The sequence below is a fragment of the Orbicella faveolata genome, unplaced genomic scaffold, assembly GCF_042242905.1.
Source record: "Orbicella faveolata isolate gen_17 unplaced genomic scaffold, um_ofav_v1 contig_25, whole genome shotgun sequence".
In the NCBI taxonomy this organism is placed as follows: domain Eukaryota; kingdom Metazoa; phylum Cnidaria; class Anthozoa; order Scleractinia; family Merulinidae; genus Orbicella; species Orbicella faveolata.
This window is the reverse complement of record NW_028301553.1, coordinates 27,300,031-27,320,561: the sequence shown is the minus strand read 5'-3', so window position 1 is coordinate 27,320,561 and position 20,531 is coordinate 27,300,031. Positions and strand designations below refer to the sequence as shown.

General features: G+C 39.3%; 2 protein-coding genes across 5 annotated transcripts; one reads left to right on the top strand and one right to left on the bottom strand.

Annotated features, from left to right (window-relative positions):
* Nucleotides 1-7: 7 nt before the first annotated feature.
* On the top strand, nucleotides 8-11,659 carry LOC110043597 (endonuclease G, mitochondrial-like). The gene is made up of 9 exons (XM_089293496.1): nucleotides 8-160; nucleotides 2,420-2,529; nucleotides 4,062-4,141; nucleotides 5,461-5,570; nucleotides 5,654-5,760; nucleotides 6,564-6,672; nucleotides 7,399-7,435; nucleotides 8,407-8,493; nucleotides 9,999-11,659. Exons 1-9 carry the CDS (start codon nucleotides 45-47, stop codon nucleotides 10,158-10,160), a joined length of 918 nt encoding a protein of 305 aa, XP_089149622.1. The 5' UTR covers nucleotides 8-44; the 3' UTR covers nucleotides 10,161-11,659.
* Nucleotides 11,534-20,083, bottom strand: LOC110043598 (uncharacterized). Of its 4 annotated transcripts, none has more exons than XM_089293498.1 (3): nucleotides 19,951-20,083; nucleotides 13,141-13,327; nucleotides 11,534-12,359 (listed from the first exon to the last, which is right to left on the bottom strand). In XM_089293498.1, exons 1-3 carry the CDS (start codon nucleotides 20,011-20,013, stop codon nucleotides 11,803-11,805), a joined length of 807 nt encoding a protein of 268 aa, XP_089149624.1. In that variant the 5' UTR covers nucleotides 20,014-20,083; the 3' UTR covers nucleotides 11,534-11,802. The 4 variants fall into 4 exon arrangements, with proteins under 4 accessions (XP_089149624.1, XP_089149623.1, XP_020604728.1 ...); XM_089293497.1 differs by having other exon boundaries at nucleotides 13,141-13,342; nucleotides 19,951-20,067; XM_020749069.2 differs by lacking the exon at nucleotides 19,951-20,083 and adding an exon at nucleotides 16,582-18,723 and having other exon boundaries at nucleotides 13,141-13,342.
* Between the last annotated feature and the right edge of the window lie 448 nt (nucleotides 20,084-20,531).

Here is a 20,531-nt window from a genome sequence, read left to right as displayed (position 1 = left end):
CTGCGGATTCATAGGTCTAGACGGAATGGACGGATCAAGCGAAGATGAAAGCAAAGCATTTTGTTGAATTTTTGAGAACGTCAATGCATCGTCTAGCCGTACCTGTGGTTTCAGTCGTAGCTGTTGGGATTGGAGGAACTCTTGGAGTTCTCTTTGAAAGGTAAAAAGCTTCGCCATGCGCTTTTTCATAATTTGTGGAAATATCGATCACTTATTTTTTCAGTCATTTCTTGCGTGGTACAAATTAAGTTTGTACCACACATGAAAATTATTTCGTTACTGGTCAAAATTTCAACTTCAGTTAACTTTGCATACTGTTGTCAATTGAAATGCAACCCTTGTTTTCTTTAAAATAATGTTTTTTTCAGAAACAGTTTTTTTTAATATAATAATATAATTTTGCAGGCTTAACACAATGAGAAGGGGGGGGGGGGGTGCTCCCATATGAAAAGAACGGGGGTGCTTGTCGTACCTTTAGGGGGTTAAAACGGCAGTTTTGGTACCTCTTAGGGCGTTCAGCCTCGAAAGGTCCACAGCATGAGCTTTTGCGGTACCTTTTAGGGTATTGAACAAAAAGAAAATATGCCTTGATATACAATGGGCACGATTCATTCGAACAAAATTCTAAATTTTGGTCTAAAACTAAATGGATTGGTTTGGTCCAACCGGAAAAGTTTTAACAATTGGTCTACCTTTTGAGGTGGACCACCTCCCTGTTTGGTATTTTCCTTGTACACTACAACATGGAGGAAAACACTTATCATTGCAGCTTTTACGGATTGTCAACAGCAGATTTATTAGTGTTACTCGAACATCCATGAGCAGTGACAACAGGTCTGTAGCTGCTTCGCAAACCAATGTATGTTTTGGCTGTTAACGGCTCTTAAAGACAATTTATTTCCCGAGAGAATTTGGAATGTTCTTTCCGTCATTCAAAAGTGGTGTTTGAACTCATGTGGCAAATATCCGGGAATGGTCTGCTCAAAATAACCCGTTATACTGGTTAAATTACTAAGCATGAAACAGCTCACACAACATCATTGATATCAACGTCAAATTCGTCATCTAGCTCTAACATGACCAATAGTGATCCTCCATTTTAAATGAGTGTGAAACTCATTTTCGGAGTGGAATGGGAGGAGACCCTCCAGACCTGTCCCAATCCATTTGACACCAGGAAATTTTTGAACCTCAACCCGTAAAATTTTGGTTGAATGGATCGCGCCCAATGTGTTGTTTTAGAATTGGTAAGAAATGTGTCACACATTTCTCTATCATACAAAAACTGCACTTTATTCCCTGGGTTTATTCTCAGTCTGCATCTTGTACCTAGTCTACCATCAGCATTTGTTACCTTGTCTGCTAATGTGTAACTGCAGACCAGGTAAAAAATGCTGTTGCCTAGCAACACTGGTGAAAGCCTTGCTGAGTACGAGTTATCATGACAGCTGTAGCTTTCCCCTTGCAACTTCAAAGTTCCCTTTGTCTGAGAGTTATCCATTTTTTAAATACGTAGTTGACTTCACTTGCCAATGGAAACACTTTGTTGTGGACCCAGCCACATACAAACACCCACTAGCAGTGTTTAAACCTCCACTAAGTGAACACTTTTTCTAATAAACAGATACTTTTTTCTGGTTCCTATGGTAAGGAAGTCATTGTATAACAGGTTTCAACTGTGTTCTAAGGACCATCATTTTGTGTAAGGTGTCAGTGCACTACCGTTAATTTAAAAGTCTCAACTATAAAATTTATAGTTGATAATTTTTATATCAAGGCATGCATTCAAAACAAGGCCCAACATTGCGTGAGCTGAGCTTGCATTCACGGTTATGTACTTTCTGATAAGGAACAGATTTAAAATATAAACAAACAGCCGTGTTGGATAAATCTGGCCATGGTTGTAGCAGGTTTAATGAAATCAAAGCTAACAGAATCACAACACATCAATATATGTAAACCGATTACAGTGGAACCTCGATTGAACAAAGTCGCTGGGGACCGGCCAAATTTGTTTGTTAAATTGAGGGTTCGTTATATTGAAAACCTTGATATAACAAATTTGAGGGGAAACGACCAAAATGTTCGTTATATCGAGGTCATAGTTAATGATTAATTTGTAACACAGGTGACTTGTGTCACGCAATTCAATGCAGTTTTTGTCACCCAGAAGTGCCGCGTTCTGAGATGCAATTCATTAAGCATGGTGGCTTTCAATATCAATTATTTTCACTTTTAAGCAGACGCGCAGCTTTTGTTTACAAAAGAACGACACTTTCAGAGTAGCGATTTAAGGCATGCATTCAAAACTAGGCCCAACACTGATAAGGAACAGATTTAAAATAATTATAAACAAACAACTGTGTTGGATAAATCTGGCCACGGTTGTATAGTTAATAATTTTTATTTTGTTTCACAGAAAGAGGCTTCAACACGGTGTACTTTCTGCAGTGCATGCAAAACCAAAACAAGATGTTGTTGATGGTCCAGGATCCAGATTGTCAGAAATAATGAGATTTGGATTTCCTGGTAGTTGAAATATAATAATTAATATTTATATGAGAAATTTTTATTCATTGATCACCAAAGAGTGTCAATTAAATTGTTGGTGAGATAGGGAGGTTTTTGACTGAGTGTTGTAAAACCAAAATCAAAGTCAAAGTAATCACTCTGGATAATCACAGTGACTATAAGAGGGGGTGGGGGGGGGGGGGGTGAATAGGGGTATGCAAATCCGTCGATCCATGCCTTTTTTTCACCAAATCCATCGATCTGCCAATATTTTTGTTCAAATCCGAAACCACAACCACATCTGAAAACAGAAGTGTAAAAGTTCAAATGTAAACTGGTAAATATGAATGCCATCGTTAGTTTCGCACAAATAGTAAAGAATGCAGCATGCTTGATGACTATAACACAGTACAATTCCAATTATTATAACAGTCTCACACCTGAGTTTAAATGAGCTTTCTTCGAAAAAAGAAATAATTTGGACAAGTTCATTAACATACTGACCAAGGCTGAAGAAAGATTTATAATCCAAATTTCATTGAGGACCCAAGATCCAAACATCAAGACAGGCAGAATCTGGAATCCGCCCCAAAATTCACAGCTGATCCACGATCCACTGTGTTTTCAGAATCTGCGAATCGGCCTGATTTACCACAAAAATCCACAATCTGTGCGCTTTTTAAGGCCAAATCTGTTGATCTGAAAACCTATTCAGCTCCCTCCTATGAGGACAAAATAGTGAAAAAAAAAACCCTGAAGGTAAATACATGTAGCCAGTGTGAAGTATCACGAAATGTATGCTATCACGTCACAATAATATTGCTTTTGGGATGAGTAAGTGGTGCAAGATTCTTCTACCAATGAGAAGTAACACAAGACCAAAGCACATGGAAATATGTTGGGCACTCAAGTAAAAACTGTTCCTTTGAAATCTTGTATTGTCACTTTGTTGTTGTAGAAAGTGTCCACATACCCCTTGTGTGGAAGGTTATTGGTTTGAACTACCCCTCCCCTATGGAAACTCTCAACAGTTCAGCTTCATATTTTGTTGTAGAAATGTTGGCTTTTGACACCCTCTTCCAGGACCTTGAGATTTCCATTATCTTTGCAATGGATTATTGCGTTCAAAAGATGATCAGCAGCAGTAATTATAGTGCAAGCATTTTACTCCTATAGGTAGTCGTATTAGAGTGGTTTTTCCTTGAGTGTTGAAAAGTAATTAATAGTTTTGCCTAACTATGCGACTTCACATCAGCTACATGCATTAAGTTCGAGTTTTGTATTATCTGTGCATGTGTCCCTTGTGATTGGCTAAAGTGATTGCTTTGGTTTTTGCTCCAAAAAGTTTTTTATTATAATTTTCTTTGTTAATTTTCGTGGCTCTGTAAAATGAACCCTGTGGGTAAATAAAGATTTTATTATTTAACATATATTATTACTTCATGACTGATTACTGTTACCACAGTTGTAGGAAAAACTCCAAACCTAGTACCAGTTGTCTGTCTCCAGTTTATAGATTAATTTTTCTATAAAATGTTAATCTTCCATAGGTTTTGATAATGTCAAGGCCAAGGATGATTATGTTCTTTCATACAACCGCCGTCTAAGACTCGCAAACTGGGTAGCGGAGGTAATGTTTTCGCTAATCAAATTTCTTTCCATGTTAGCCATTGTTCATGATACTTCTGGTGGTCCTATAAACAATAATTGTTTATAATTATTGTTTTTCTATTAAAAGATTTTGATTCACACGTACATGAGTAAATAGTTATTTTTGGTTTGATTTTTCTGATGTCAGTTTGTTACTATATTTTTTCTGATTCAACACTGCTAGTCCCCAAATAAACGTCGCGTTTGATTGATCTCCAAGGCATAGTTGTAAATACCCCCATCAAGCATTACTTTATTCATGGTATAATGAGATAGAGCTACAATCGCGACAAAAGTAGTCGAGATGGTTCCAACATTGCATTGTCAGACAAATTTGAAATTCATGATTATTATCAATATTGTGGGGTACTCAACTCTTCCCCCACTCCCCCTTTCAATGTTGTTTTAAGTTATCAACAGGATCTGAGTTCTGCATAACAACATTGATTAGGGGGTGGTGAGGGGGGCAAACTGGGCAGAATTACAATCAAAGCAATGGAAAAGTACTCTGAAGAAGTGAAATGTCTCAACACTTTTGTCACCGATTATAGGTATGGCTAATGAATAATTTTCTTTGTGTAATGAACACAAGGCTTAAATAAACTGTTGCTGTCAAATAAATGCTGGGTTCACAAGACCAAGTTTGAAATTATTGTTGGGGGCATTTGATTAATCAAGAAGATAACATGGTATTATCCACTTTTTTTTCATTCTGCTAACAATATTGGGCAAAGAAACACACACACAAATCAAACTGGTTTTAAAATTCCATTTGAACCCAAACCTTCTAACCAACAGCTGATGACGTAAGCCGTAAGTTTTATTTGGTAAGAAAGCAGAAAGCCGGTATGACAGACCAAAATATACTTTTACTGAGTGATGTAATATACCATAACAAATAACAGAAATCACATACACCTTAGGATTATTGACTTTTCTTAATAATCTTTTATGTGCCCCTATACAGAACAGTATAATTAGTTTAACCTGGTTATCTTAACCAGGTTAACCTGGTTAACCTGGCAGTAGCAGTAATTAAAATTAAGGGTGTGAATTAAAACACGGGGGTTTCATAAGGGCCACGTATTTGGGCAAATTGACCAGCTCTGTGGACAATTTTGCCCCCCTGGTTTTGACCATCTCAGTTCAAAAAGGTTTGCCTGCCTGTGAAAACCAGTTGCCCTCCCGCTGAAAATGAAATGAAATCCCTGAAAACATGGTTAATATTTTGAGTTGTGTTGCTGGGCAAACCCAAGTTACACCTCTAAGCAATGTTGTTTTCATACACCTTTTTTTCAGCACTTGACAGCTGTAAATGTGTACAACAGAGATCTTGACAGAGGGCGTTGTGAGTTTGTGGGTGATCCGTCAGTTCATCCCTTGTTTGCGACAACAAATGACGACTACAGGTTTGTGGTAATTAGGTAAATAGTACTGTTGTATTTTTAGAGTGAACATTAATTGTGCTAAATTTGGTTGTGGGTGTTTTCAGGAAGAGTGGATATGATAGGGGACATCTTGCTGCAGCAGCCAATCACAGGTCTTCCCAGAACTCGATGTGTGCCACGTTCTTCCTGAGTAACATGAGTCCACAAGTTGGTGAGCAAAGATAAATCATCAGCAATGTTGTGTCAGCAATGAGATGCCTGTTGAACCCAACATCTACAAATTCATCAAGTTAAAACTAAGGAAATCAAAACTGTGATGTTGGTTCAGCTTTGCGATATACATTTTATACCATGCCATAGGAAACACAGCCAATCAGAATACAGGAAAGCCGTTGTATATTTGACGGTATTACATACAACCTTCCCATCATGCGCCGTGCTTATGGCGCATTGATTGTGTGTTCATCACTGTATTTTTCTATGGCGTGGTATAAAACAGTTATACAACTCTCTCTCATGGTATACCATGAAATATCCCACTTGTCACTTGTATTTTCTTGGTATAAACAAACTCACCTAAAAGTTCCTGTGTATACTGGCAAAATACAAGTGACTTGTGAGATGTTACGTTGTATACCATGACAGAGTAATGCATAGCTATATGCAACATAGTTTCCAGTTCCATTAAGTTACCATGGTTTTCCCAGAGAAAAGAACTTGGAGCAAGGCAAGAACCAACAACAAACTCAACCCACATGGGGCACTCCTGGATTCAAACCTGGGCCACATTGGCGGAAGGCAAGGGCTCTCATCACTGCACCATCTTGGCTGCACATGTATTTTCAGATTTTATCTCTGCGTGTGCCATTTCATTATTATTGACAGTAATCTGAGTCCTAAAAACTATTTATCTCAAGGAATACACCTGATAAATCATCAATTAATGTACCTCATATCATTTAGTCTTTTTAAAAGGTGTTTAATTTTTGACACAAATTTCTTTTCTTAAGGCAGGTTCAGGATTTAACCGTGATGCTTGGGAACACCTTGAAAAGTATTCACGCCATCTGACGAAGTTATACAAGAATGTTTATGTTATCACTGGTCCTCTCTTCTTACCAAAGTAAGTCGAAAAAAGAAAAACAGAAAAAAAAAAAAACACTAAGTCCTCTTCCGCATTTCCTTCCATATTGGGGCTGGTCACCTTGCACCAGGAAGTCTCGCCACCAACGAACTAGCCAGCAAGCGAAGTCCCCTCGCCAACAAATTTCCAATGATCTAATAACGTTAACAACGGAACACATATCGTATCACGTCACCGACAACATGTTGACATCGAAGTTTGCAAACAGACAAGCTAACGAACTTACGAGTCGACTGACATTGTAGTCGCTCGAACAGGTGATACACTTTGACTACTTTACTCTAGTTTATCTTTTTGTTGGTGTTTGGTGGGGAGGAGACTTCTCTCGGTTTTTTTTTTTTTTTTGCTTGCCCTCCCGGCTTTTTGTCCTTCTGCGATTTTTGCTCGTCCTCTAGATTAGCACGTCGTTGGTCTCTGTTGCTGTTTGGTTTCTGTTTTGTTGATATATTTAATTGGATCGTGTTACTTATTTTTATTCTACAACAAGCATTTTTTTAAAATAAAAATGTTGCACGCCCTGAAAAAACAGTTGTCACATTTACACCCTTACCTCCCCACCTCCCCACATAACAGCCAGCTCTCTATAACAGCCACTTTTCTCTGTCCCCAAGGTGACCATTGTGGAGAGGTTCGACTGCATTATGCCTGTTCGGAAGGCACCACTATCATGGTCAATTTTTGTTAACTTATGCTGTTTCTCCACAGACTGGAAGCTGACAATCAACTTTATGTGAAATATAAGGTTAGTCTTAATAAAAATTACTATCGGCTATTGTAGCGTTTTGTTTTTTACGCGAGTAGAAAGGAAAAAGTGAATCGTTTGAAACACAGCCGAATATGCTCAACTTGTGATCGGTAATGGCTGAACAATCCACTCTGCTTTTTGAGCTATTTTGTGAGGAGAAAAAAGGAAACTGACCCTGTCCCCCCTACTTTTACTTGTTTTTGTGTACAGCACCTAACTATATACCAGAATACGTCGGCTTCTTTGTGAAATTTTCAAGAACGGAGAAGATGAGAAAATCCTTTACAAGAATTGGCGTCTCAGTCTGGAATTCCATCCTACATTGTGAAATTACTAATTAAATCCAAATTCCGAAATAACCTTAAGGAACTACTTGCTTCGATGCGTTTCAATGTGAAGATGATTACATTGAACTCTCCTAACTTCACTCTCTAACTCTACTGATAACAGTTTTCTAGTCGCTTGTGTATGTGTGCATTTATTTAACAAATAAAGAAGTCTAAGCCGTGTATTACACTGTGATAAAACACGACGCATTTGAGAACACAAGGGAAATGTGCGGCTCGTGTTTTCTACATTTCTCAAGAACATTTCTACATTTCTCTTTTCTACATTTCACGGCTTTAGCTCCTTTATGATATAGATTTTACACGCCGCGAGTGGTACAAAGATGGACAAACTGACGGAATTTAACACCAGTTAAGTGCTACGTGCCTCGTCTTCAAAACTTTCTGCTGCTTCGCAGAGAACTCCACCACAAATTTCTTCGAAAAGAAATGTTTTTCGCCGTCTCTAACAAAGATGTTGACTAGAGGTAATGGGGCGAAAAACAATAAAACACGCTTTTTCTATGTTTTCGTATACTCTGATGAAACATGGGTTTTTGACCAATCAGAGCGCGTGCAGGGTCCTATCTATATTGTAATTACTAATGCTCCATTTTCTTTGTTTGCATTGTTACATCTTAGTTGATTGGGCAGAATCGCATAGCTGTTCCCACACATTACTTCAAAGTGATCCTGGGCGAGACAAGGAATGACCAGTTAGAACTGCAGGTTGGTCTCTCTTCTGTGACAAGTCGGTGAAAATTCCCGAGTTCATAATGCCATCGAGAATTAACGCTCTGTGCTATTGTGGCGTTACACAGTACCTCACTGTTATTTATTTTCGCGGGAACTTAATTTCGTGAAAATGAAAGAGGCATATTTCGCGGGACTTAAATCTCGTAAATTGCCGAAAAAAAATACGTTAACAGGAACTAAATTTCGTGAAAATTGTCAAAACACCGATCTTCATTACTAGTATCAAACAGTTAGTCTCAGAATTGTCAGAACTGATTTTTATCTTCCAAAGCAATAGTTTCAAATAACACTGAACAAAACCATATAGCTATATATAGTTATACAGAGTACATGATACCAACTATTTGCGCTTACAGCTGGGGAGTGGTGGGGGAGGGGGAAAGAGCTGACTCATCCGGCCTTTATTACCCCAGCAACTCCTGCTTTCTCCCCTCTTGGCAATGTAGCGCGCTGATCAAAGAATTATATAGCAGAATATTAAATTTCGCGTAGTTAATTTTGGCGAAAACCTTTTTTAGACGGGTCGTAAGTCTCGGGAAATAAGTAACAATAAAGTAGGTCTTTGTTAAGGCTTATGCACTGGGATGATCTTGTCTGAAGCCCCCGGGGGAGGTGTTTCCCTTTATATCATGCATGCCATAGAAAAGACATCCAATCAGAATGCGGAAAAGCCGTTATTTACTCGACGGTATTTCACGACACCTTCCCACACCTTTCCACCGTACGCGTAGTATTTTGACCATTTTAGTCTGCAGTGGATCGTGGTTTTCACTCAACCATGGAATTGGGATTGAAGTGTAGATGAAACTTATTTTTGTGCCGTAAACATCGCGGAATTTGAAGCTCTTCTCAAATCTGTATGCAAATTCGTGATTAGCTGAGATCACGTATCAGGGAAATGCAGCAATTCTAGTGATCTGCAATAGGGTATCGATTTTGCGTAAAGTCTGAAATGGAGTATCGACAATCATATTTTGGTCTGAAATCTTGGAGAGTACCCACCAGGTTTGCAAGACACGTAGACTCTTTTCCCCAGATCTGACGTCTATGCGGATATTTACGTAGTAAATTTACATAGCAGTAACGTGTACATCACTTTCAAGTCCTACTTCACATTAAACTTTATGAGCACTGGACGTTTCATCAAACTCGGAGACCAAGGAAAGCTAGTCGGGACGACGCGATATTTTCGGGCGAAAGTTTGTAACAAGAGCGGGAGAGCTCCTGAGCACTTTTTCTTACCGAACCAGTTACAGAAGCGTTTGAATTCCCGCTGATCTAAACATCCGCCCGAAAATGTCGTCCCGACTAGCTGCCCCTGGGTCGCCGAGGATGACTTTTTACCAGCCCCCTGTGTAACATAACATCCCAGCCGGTAAATTTATCGTTTCTTGGACTTATGCCACTTGTGGTAATGCACATGTTGATCATATGTCAAGCACACACTGATCACGTGTTTACATGTCTTTTCGTTCCAGTCCTACATACTGCCTAACCAACCAATCAACGAGAAGACACCGCTACATATGTTTCAAGTCCCGGTGGAAACGATCGAGAAGGCCTCGGGCCTAATTTTTTTCGACAAGGTTCCGCGCCATGCTATTAATCAGATTCGGCCGACGATTGCCTTAAGCAGCTGACGTTGGTATTGCTAGATTCGACTTAGGTGAATATGGTGGCCATGATGGTTTTCGAGTTATAATGCTATTTAGCCATAAGGTCAGCGGAAGGGGGAAGGGAGGGGGCAAAGTGAAACTCTGGAAAGAAGACCGTTTTTGGAAAATCAGCTCGTCCCAATAGTCAAGCATCTCTGCCAGAATCATATTTCTGGGGCGGATACAGGAATTCAGAGAAGGGGTTCCGGTGGCATTCTCCCCCGGAAAATTTTTAAAATTGAGGTCCTTGGAAATGGGAAGTCCGGCATTCTGAGGTCACGTAAGCGTGTTATAATATCCCATTTCTTTTAATTTAGGGGTTTCAACAGAACCCCCCTAACCAACCCCTCAGATCCGCCCCAGTATTTGAGAAACACGTTATGAATAGGTAAAGTAAAATTAGGATCGACCTACGTAAGATGGACACCTGATGATAAATTATACCACGTAGTTTAGTTGTAGCGATAAGCATGTGATGAAAGGTTCGGTTAGCCTAGCTGGCATTTCGGTAAGCCTAAAAGCTCTCTGGGTAGCCTTAAATAGCACAACGATTAGCCTAAGCTAGCTGTGGAAGCTTGCGGTTAACCTGTGTATTGGGGTTAGGAAAAAGGAAGACAGCACGAACAATAACCATGTAAATTTTCGAAAATTTCTTCCCGGGAATTTCCGTTCCATGTAATTTTCCTCCAATTTCCAGAATTTTCGGTCGAATGGTTCAGATTTCGAAAAAAATGCAACATCTTTTCTCAGCACCAGTTGTCCTCGTTTTGGAAAGTTTCGGAATTTTTGATTGAATGGAAAACTCCCTTTGTGTCAACTACGGAGTGATCGTTGGTTTGGAATATATAGATACCCGACATCTTGACCACCAGTCTTGTGTCTTTTATAAAACCACCAAAATGGCCTAAAAAGCATGCTTCCTTCCCGGGGGGGGGGGGGACTTCCATATAAGAAGGACAGAGGTCCTCGTCGTACCTGTTGGGAGATAATGTGTTGTTTTAGAATTGCTACCTTTTATGAGCGAAAAAAAAAATTCAAGCCACGCCCACGACGCTTACCTCTTAAGGATTTCCGACGAGTACCCCTGTCGTTTTTGTATGGGAGTTCCCCCCCGGGGCTTCCATATGCAATACAGAAAGCATAATTATCATAGCTACAAAAAACGTATCAGGAATTTGTCGATTTTATCTTGTTTGCTCCTCCCCCCTCCCTCTCCCCCACCTCACAAATCACCAGCGCAACTTGCATAGACTTGAAAACAAACATGGCGGATGGCTAGCTGTTTGTGTAAGAAATTATTGCATTGTCAACGGCCCAGTTCCGGTTTCATCTCAATTTGCAGTCAACAAAACCGGTCATCATGAAATTTTCTTATCATTTAATTTGTTTGTAGTTGTAGAGCGGAAAATATACTTTGTTAAATTGTCACAATTTTGTCATTTGTACGAAACTTTCACATGAAAATTAAATGTCTTTTACTACAATATGCCTATTTGTTTTTTCTTTTCCTAAGCCCCTTATGTAAGTTAAATTTCTGAAAGTGCGGTCCTTGCGTGACTACGTCATACTGCCGTAAAATCCTTCCGTCAAGTGACGTTGCGTGACACAAATGAAGTCGCGCAAAACGTTACAGTACGTTTACATCAAGGCACTGACAAGTATTTATGTCGATGTTTTGGTTATTTGCCTTGCATTTGTCCTGGAGTATCTTTTTGCAATGACAGCCGCAGTTTTCAGCATCCCACTCTTTGTTGTGAGCGCAGATCTGTGGAGCTGTGTCACACTTGCAGGCACAAGTCTTGATATCCCAGCTTTGAGTTGCTCCGTCACACTGCGATCCATCCTCAATGCAGTTGCATTTACAATGGTCTGCGTTCCAAATCTGTATCTGCGGATCGCAATCACTGGCTGTCTGGATACAATCGCAACTGCATTGGGTGTGGCTATACAACTTCATACTCTTAAAATCCCACTGTTTGTAGATTATTTCCAAAACTTCAACATTGATGGCGTCTTGCGCCGTGACAGCGCAGTGTTGGGCGTCCTGCAACGAGCAACTTCCACCGCAACGATAAAGGATGACGAAGCTGGGATATAGGGAAGTACCAAATACCCTGGGTAACTCAATGATTGCTGGTCTTGGTTTACAGGTGGCGTCTTCCGGTATGACCGGTAGGTTATTTACTGTAAAAGAAACAGTTAGCACCAAAACCCGCTATCAGTTCAAACTTAAAGTGAGGTACTGGTAACGAGTTATTTAACGAGTTAATTAACCTAAACTTAACGTTGAAAAAAAAAAACAAATGGCGACTGCGTGACAGAAAGGCCGAACAGATAAAGCACTCACTCAAATGTGTCACGCTTTTACGGTTCCGCCGTTGCTGATCGGCCAACCTCTACTGGTCACAACATTAAACGGGACTTTTGAAATGGACAATCCGACTTACTTTGTAGAATAAAGGCCGAGGGCAGGGGATTAATTCCATATATAAGCTTTTTAGGTATGTGCCGCTGTGACGGGTATGGGTTTTAGGCAGTTTAGTCTGGGAAAGGGTAGAGAAATTAGACAGATTTGCTCTAGAATAGGGTATAATTTCAAGAACAGGGTTCTTTACCCAGGAAACTCGGAAGAGACCCTGAAATATTAGTTTAGCATATGGTAGACTACGATAGTGATAAAGTTTCGTCATGGAAAATGGTTAGTCTCGGATAGGATAGGGGTTTTTGGTGGCTGGCTAGTTTGGAATAGGATTGCAAAATCAAGCTGATCGTGGTCTAGTATAGCGTAAGGGTTCCAGTGTCCCAGCCGCACACCCCCACCCAAAGATTTACTGAGTACCCCCCTCCCCGCGGTAATGGAAACACTGTTAATACGAGAATTATGTACCACAAGAGAGCGGCGTCTAGTGCCCACGCGAAAAAAGAAAAAGGTATCCGTAGCCATCTGTCTAGCTAACATACTTACGTTCTGTAGTGTTAACTCCTCCAGAATGCTCCGGCACGTCACTGGAGGTCTGAGAGCTAGTCGATGCGTCATGCCGTATTACAGATATAGGGGAGGCGCCTGCTTTATAAGCCTGGTATCTCCTCATAAATTCGTCTCGTGGAATTTCCATCTTCTCAAGAAATACTGCAAGGCCTCTCGGCAGAGCCTGTTGATAAATGTGCTATTCAACCATTAGATTATTCGCACCCGATTCCTATCATTCTTAGAAATCGAGAGCGAATAATCTAATTGTTTTAGTATATTTCTACTAGTCCTTCAAACTTTATCTAAATCCTCTTCACAGGCACTTCTAATTCGAAAACGCGAAGAAGCGGCCGTCTTGTTGACAAGCTCACACTGCTACACCACTCACTATCTACAACAGAATAGATAGTAGCGTAGCCAATCAGAGAACGGCATTCGTTATAGAACGCTAGCAGATTTATACTTAAATTTGAGAGAAATTTTCATTGCTGAAAGGGATACCGGTAATTTCGCAAATCTATTTGACGGATTAGTGCCTAAATATGAATTCTGGAATTCTCAATTATAGAATAATGAATATATGAAAACCCTTGATTAGTTAAGTTCTTAGAAACCTGAACTAAGACAATGATAATAACTTAAGAATAATGAAGGCCAGTGGGATTCTTTTTATCAGTCATAAATGGAGGACGACTGGACGAATCTTCAAGGTTATCTGCTTGTTGTTTCTTGCGATTTCGCTCCTCGATACCCGGTCTTAATTAGCATAGATTTTGACGATTTTACTTCTCCCTTTACTCCTTAGTTTTTGTTTCGATTGAGAAGATATATCAAACACTCGAGATAATGTTTCATTGGCTATCCAAACACCTTGAATTTCGTCAAAAATACTCCGTTGCGCGTCGTATTTTTAGCTTTCTTCTCGGTGTTTGGATATCCCGATGAAACATTGTCTCGAGTGTTTGATAAATTGCCGCGGTCAATCGTTTTCGGGTCACGTGGTCAGGTGGGCGAAAAGTGTTATCCGGGCCATCTGTCTCGGATACGTCAACGAAATCGATTGTCTCTGAAGGCCTGGGAGAAAGCCGTGCAAGGTGGATTGGAAAGAACGTCCTGGTGCATAAATGGAATCTAAACCGTGTAAAATTGTGGTAAATGTAGTTGCTAACCGTCAAACATTGAAAGTTCAATAATACCGCCTCCGTCAACGGAAAGTAAGGTAACGTCATAGTGTAATCAGCGAAATGAGCCCCACCTTTTTTGTTGTCTAGGGGTAAATAAAAAATACGTTCGAACTTGATTTATGGCTCAAAAATGCACGTTCATCGTTGAAACTTGGTAAATAATGTTCGCACTTAGATCGAATTAGAAATTAACGATCGCAGGTGAATTAAAAAAACGGGAAGTCATCAATTTCGGACAATGCTTGGTGTCAAGATAACACTGACACAACTGATCTATCTAATCTAAAATTTAACAATCAACCTTCCAAGAAAAGTTCTCTTAAGATATCGGTCAAAGCTAACTCCGAATTTTAATGCGATTCATAGGTTTGCCTGAATAGAGTCGTTTGCGAGTTCAGACACCAATGAAGTAGATTTGCCAAAAGTCAACCTTTTCTTAATCCTTGACTTATACTTATCTTCCTCGAGCGAAGAGAGAGGGGAATCTTCGCGCGACGAAGTCAGGAGGGCAATCTCTCGCTGGTGCGAGCTCGAAACTAACAATGGAAATATTATTGGAAAGGACTTTTAGAAAGTCTACCAATAAAGCTGCTTTGGGCGACAAAGTCCTCAAAGAGCAAATAAAGTAAACATGACTACTGAGCCCTGCTGTGCTGGATATCATCAAAAAGGGGTGGAAGGGTAACAGAGTTCATCTCCCATATAGGCCTTATGCCTTAGGTAATCCATCTCAAGATATTTTTTTGTGTAATTTTTTGTTACCTAGTTCTTCTGCGCGCGGATAATAGAAGAACGCGCTTTGCGTGGATGTCTTCGTGGACCATGTATAAAATGCACGTGGAGCCGCTTGTGGTGTAAAAGTCCGCATCATAAGATTGACAATTTTTAGACTCTCCTGGGATTTCCAAAGCCGCGAGTGATCTAAATACAACTTAACCAACTTTAATAGTAGAGAAACATTTCGTTGTTTGAATTGTTGCCAATTTGCATCGTTTGAATAATTCTTCTTTTTTTGTACGCAATCATTTGACTTAGAAAGGTTTCTGCGAGATTTCTGTTTATGACAAGACTACAGTGATCGATATCTCCACCCAAAAGCGACGCACAACATTTGAACACTGGTATATAAACAGGAACTAGCTAGAGGCATTAGAGTTTTTTTTTGGGGGGGGGGGGGAGGGGGCGGTGGGCGGCCTAATCGACCTGTGCAATTCTAGAGTTTGTTCCATAGGCCACATTCGATATATCATCATTCTAGCATGGCTCCGAGGTCTTCAGGATAAACCTCTACATTTGGTGGTGTTTTCTTTGTATGCAAGTCTCTTTTGGGAACTGAAGGACAAAAGAAACTTTAAAAATTTGCAATTTTGACCCGAAAGCGTCGGCGCCATATATCGAACGTGGCGTATTCTCGACGAGAATAAATAATAATATCTGGAAAATATTTCGCATCTTTCAATCTCTTGCCGAAACATACACTTACGACAATGCTTGTATAGATATTTTGAATTAAAATTCAATGTTTCTTTACAATCCTTCATTGCTACGTGACGATAAAACGGCAAATAATTGTAAATTGTATTTTACATTTCCAAAAACAAACAATGCACCGCTTAATGTGTATGGAACTTGAAATTTTAATTAAAAATGTATCAAGCTTCCCAACCTATCAGTGAAAAATTAGGCAAGATTTACCTTCCGAGAAAAACAAACAATGTACCGGCAACACGACGCACGAAAGTCGGATATCGTAACTGTTTAAGTCAGTAATAGGGGTTAATTTTTTTTTTTTTGACTAAAACTTTCAAATGCTATTTAGTACATCTAATATTGTATGTGAGAAAAACTTCTCGATACTTTGTATTCAGCTGTGATGCAATTTCATTTTTGCTTCCGATTGTGGAAGTTACATGTTGGCTTTCTACGGGCTGTAGAAGAGATAAGAAGTTTTCAAACAATCAGGGAAGGGTTTAAATCCGCATTATGTTATTAAAAGGAAAATAGTTGAGATAAACGAAGAATGACAATTTTGCCTGAAAGTCGAAATCGTAAACTACTGCTCTTCGGTTAGAATGGGATTGTACTCACCCTCGAGTCTTTTAAATACTATTTATTCAGCTTAGGAGCGAAAGTCTGAAACTTGTCATAAATAAAGGAGAATTTTCTGTCACAAACCCAACCTAAACCATCAGAAATGATAATGTATTTAAGTTAATCGAAAGAGACGAGCGTATTGCCCAAATTTACTCACCATTGGGTCTGAAAACGAACACGACATGTGAACGGTGACGAAGATAATGAAGACTATGGAAACCATTGTTATTGATACTTGTGTGAGAGCAAAATATGACGGTGAGGGCTTGAACGGTGCTTTTAAACATTGTTGTTTCGCTCAACGCGCGGCGGAAAAGCGTCGTGGTCTATGATTGGCTTAAATCCTCGTGACGTCACGATATTTGATTGTTTCCCTTGCAATGGCATCACTTGACATTTGAAAAATGGTTCTTCAACCACTTCGTTTACAGCTAAGCAATACAACAGACCGAGAGCAATATCAATTCCGAGGTATATTTGTGGATAGGATAGTTGACTTATTACGGGTTAAATAAAATTAGCTCCATTCTACCGTATCCGGAAACAGCTTCATCTCGCTCACCAGCACAGGACAGTTACGGTCCAAAAGAACAACTTAGTTTATATTTAAACAGAAACCTTCAACTAATTATTCTTATTTTGTGTTGTATCACACTTCTACTAAAAGATCTGTCCACAGTAAGTTTTTTTTGTTACAGGCAACAATACAAACATGGACAATAAGATGTAAACAAGCAAGGTGAAGTCACTTTAACGAGAGGAAGAGAGTGTGAAAAACGAAATAACAACGGAAAACAAAAGAGTTAACTGTGGCTGTTACGTTTCCATTCTCAAGCAGATTGGTCTGACACTTTGATTGACAGTGCTTTAAAATGGGTTTAGAATAAAGTTGACTCCCTTTCAATCCAAAGCTGTCGAAAATTACAGTTCGTTCGGCTCCGTGAGTGGTCAGTTACGACGCAAAAGGAATGGAAAACAAAAGGAAAAGAAAAGAAAGGAAATTTCCATTTGGATTGACAAAAGGGCTTTATAGTTAACACTAATTTGTTTACTTAGCTGGACGTTTGTTCAAAGAATCGAATATCTGAAATGTTGGTGTCGTAAAAACTGAACAATATAAGATTATTACAGACTGAATTTCTGTTACAAAGGTTTTTCAAAGTCAACACCGTCTACTATAGTTCAGTTACAACTCTATTATTTGTTCATTGCCCTCTGTTCCTCTTTGAGACAACAACAGACTCAGCTAGCTATAGTTTACAATGAGAGACGGTTTAGAAAAGTCGTCGCATTACTAGCGGTTGTATTACAGTCTTGCGAAAATTATTCCCGAAATGTTACTTATTGTGCAAGTTTTTTATCCCCGGCCGGGGGTTCGATGTTCATTGCGGCTTATTGCATCACACCGGTAAAATATTCCCTGGGAGGAAAAAAAAAAATCCCCTTAATTTTACTCTGAAGACGAAGTTCTTTTATGGTATACTGTATAAAGAAGACTGAGAAGGTTACTCGGCCCTGATTTCGGTTGTTTTGAACTGTATGTTGCGTTGTTTTTAACTTTTCGTTTTATCAACTTTTCCGCGATATTAAACATATGGTAGAGATGAGTATTAAACAATGCAGTAATTCCGACCTGCTTACTTGTTAAAACTCACAAAAATTGCTTCCTCGTAGGAAATGTGAAGCGCAAAAACAAGAAAAAAAAAGAAAGTGCTTCTTAAAATTAAACTCATGTAAACATTTTGTTCTACCCTCCATCGTTAACCAGAAAACCGGTCAGAAGTTGACTTGATTCTCAAAATTATTTCTCGACGGAAAAAGTTCCCAGAAGACCACTTTTCCAGTGAAAGTTTCTTGGATACGACATTTATACCTAATATAACAAATTGGCTGAGCTGGGTTTCTGTTAATGCATACCTAATCTCGAAAACTGACTGCAATTAAGATTTTCTCCGCTACATCAATGTTCAGCTAAGTATCAAAAGTTACAAAAGTATTATTGACACAGTTTCAGTGTTCGTCAGTGGGAAATAAGGGCGGTTAAACCGCCCGGTGATCAATATATTTTCGATATTTTTTTAGGATCGCAGGGATAAAAAAGTTTTATCAGCCAGTGGTTTCTTTGCATTCCGCTGTTCTTTTTCCTGTTAAGTTGAATTCAAAATGTTTTCAAAGATAGTTTTCATATTTCAAATTGTACCGGATGCCACAAACCTTTCCGGGATAGCATTATTACGTAATCGATGCTTTTATAGGTTTTAAATGTTTTGTTTTGCCATTAGACAATGATTAGAAATATGTTAAATCGAAGAAGAACGCAACTGAAAGATCCTTGGTAGTAATTCGCCATTAGCCAATCAGAAGCCGTGCCTACTGTCCTGATATCCTGAGAAATGACGTCACTGACTTGATATGGCTACGATATCACATTTGGGTGTGGTAAATACTTATGTCGTACCTGTTTTTGGTGTGCTTCGGCGGCATATCAGACGCGTATGGGTCTTTTGGGTCAACCATGTCTCGCCAAAATACGAACCATGGCGAGACCAAACTCGCCAGATATGTCGACGACGATTTCATAGGTATAAATATTGGTCATAAGTGTCACGTTTTTTCCGCATTTTCGGACTCGATTATTTGGCAGATAAAACATCAGACACGAAAGGGCTTACTTAATTAAGACCTGCCCAGAACAATAAAGCAAAAGTGTGCAATAATCAGCTTCTCTTGCAAGTAAAAAAAAAAAAAAAAAAAATTATAATAACCCATAGATCTGAAAATTGATCAAGTTGAAATATCTGAACCGTTGAATTCGAATCTTGGCCGGAAGGAAGAGAAAACCTTTTCTAGTTGAAATTCGTGCTCAGATTCTCGGTAAAACAAAAAGAATTTAAAGTCCAGCTAAATATTTGTGCGGGGATTATTCAGTGCCATTGTGAGTCCCTGAGGGATAAAACTCTCACCAGAACAACAGATCCTTTCAACCTTTTCAATAACTTTTCTAAGAAAATGAGGATTAAATCGACAATTTTAGAGTAAAACCGTACACAAAAATTTGTGGAATTTTTGGTGTTGGTGGTAAAAGCCTGGAGTAAGATTTTCGTCTATACAAAACGCGATTCTTCAAAAATCACTGTTTCTCGAAATGGTGAACCGTTAAAACACGCGCCGCTCTTGAATAAGTCAATGACTGCTTTGTTCCTTCTGTTGGAATGCCATGGTTATCAAAACATCGCAACAGCGTTGGCAAACTTTGATTTGTCGTCTCCTGTCGTTTTTACTATCTTTTAAAATTATATAACTTTTGTAACGTTCAATTTATTTTTCAAGCCTGATTTTATGCAAAGAATCGTAACAGTTCAAAACCTTTTCCCCGGTTTGTTCACTATTATGCCTATGTACTGTCAAACGGCAAGTTGTTCAAAACGGTCACTTGTTTCAGCGCTTTCAATTACGCCATTTCTTTGAGCAGTTTTAGCTGAAAAGAACAGAAAATTTCTTTGGTATGGTTATCGGTGTGACATACCTTGGAGTCCACAGATGGAGCTTGAAAGAGGAGCGGAGATAACAGCAAAAGTATAACCAGCATACTTCAATCTTAAACTGAGTTATTCGAATTCGTGAAGAGTTTTATGCAAATCACAATTCAAATCACTGATCCGTGACATAATTCGGACGCAGTGATGACGTGGAGTGCGTGACGCTGCTCTCTGGTCGGCCATGTGTGACCGTATGGCACCTTCTCTCGACACGTTCGCCGGAGATTGTGGAATCTGCGAAGACTCTGCGAAGCAAAGAAATACTCTCCCTCGTTTAATTCTTCATCGGGCAAACAAAGGTAGTTAAAGCACACTTTTGCGGCTGATTGCGCCTCAGTTATTCACGTGAGCGGCAGGAGTAATAGTCAACTTTAGTCCCGTGAAAAATCGATCGCATAAAGACCTTTAGAAATCTTGACCTTGCAACCAACCGTGTCTAATTTTAAGCCTTCTCTGAGCACGTTCAGGGAAATAAAATACTCCTCCTCGATTTATTTTCACGTTTTCGCATTTCACATATATTTCAACGCTTTTTTTCTTTTTTTTTTAAACCGCGTTCTTCGCCACT

What these genes read in the sequence shown, in the direction of transcription:
- LOC110043597 (XM_089293496.1), top strand. Translation starts at nt 45, where the DNA reads ATGAAAGCAAAGCATTTTGTTGAATTTTTGAGAACGTCAATGCATCGT. An exon ending in TAACATGAGTCCACAAGTTG is followed by an intron (nt 5,761 to 6,563) that starts GTGAGCAAAGAT and finishes TTCTTAAGGCAG; the next exon opens with GTTCAGGATTTAACCGTGAT. An exon ending in ATGACCAGTTAGAACTGCAG is followed by an intron (nt 8,494 to 9,998) that starts GTTGGTCTCTCT and finishes TTTTCGTTCCAG; the next exon opens with TCCTACATACTGCCTAACCA.
- LOC110043598 (XM_020749069.2), bottom strand. Translation starts at nt 16,647, where the DNA reads ATGGTTTCCATAGTCTTCATTATCTTCGTCACCGTTCACATGTCGTGT. An exon ending in GTTCGTTTTCAGACCCAATG is followed by an intron (nt 13,343 to 16,581) that starts GTGAGTAAATTT and finishes ATGGTTGAATAG; the next exon opens with CACATTTATCAACAGGCTCT. An exon ending in AGGAGTTAACACTACAGAAC is followed by an intron (nt 12,360 to 13,140) that starts GTAAGTATGTTA and finishes TTTCTTTTACAG; the next exon opens with TAAATAACCTACCGGTCATA.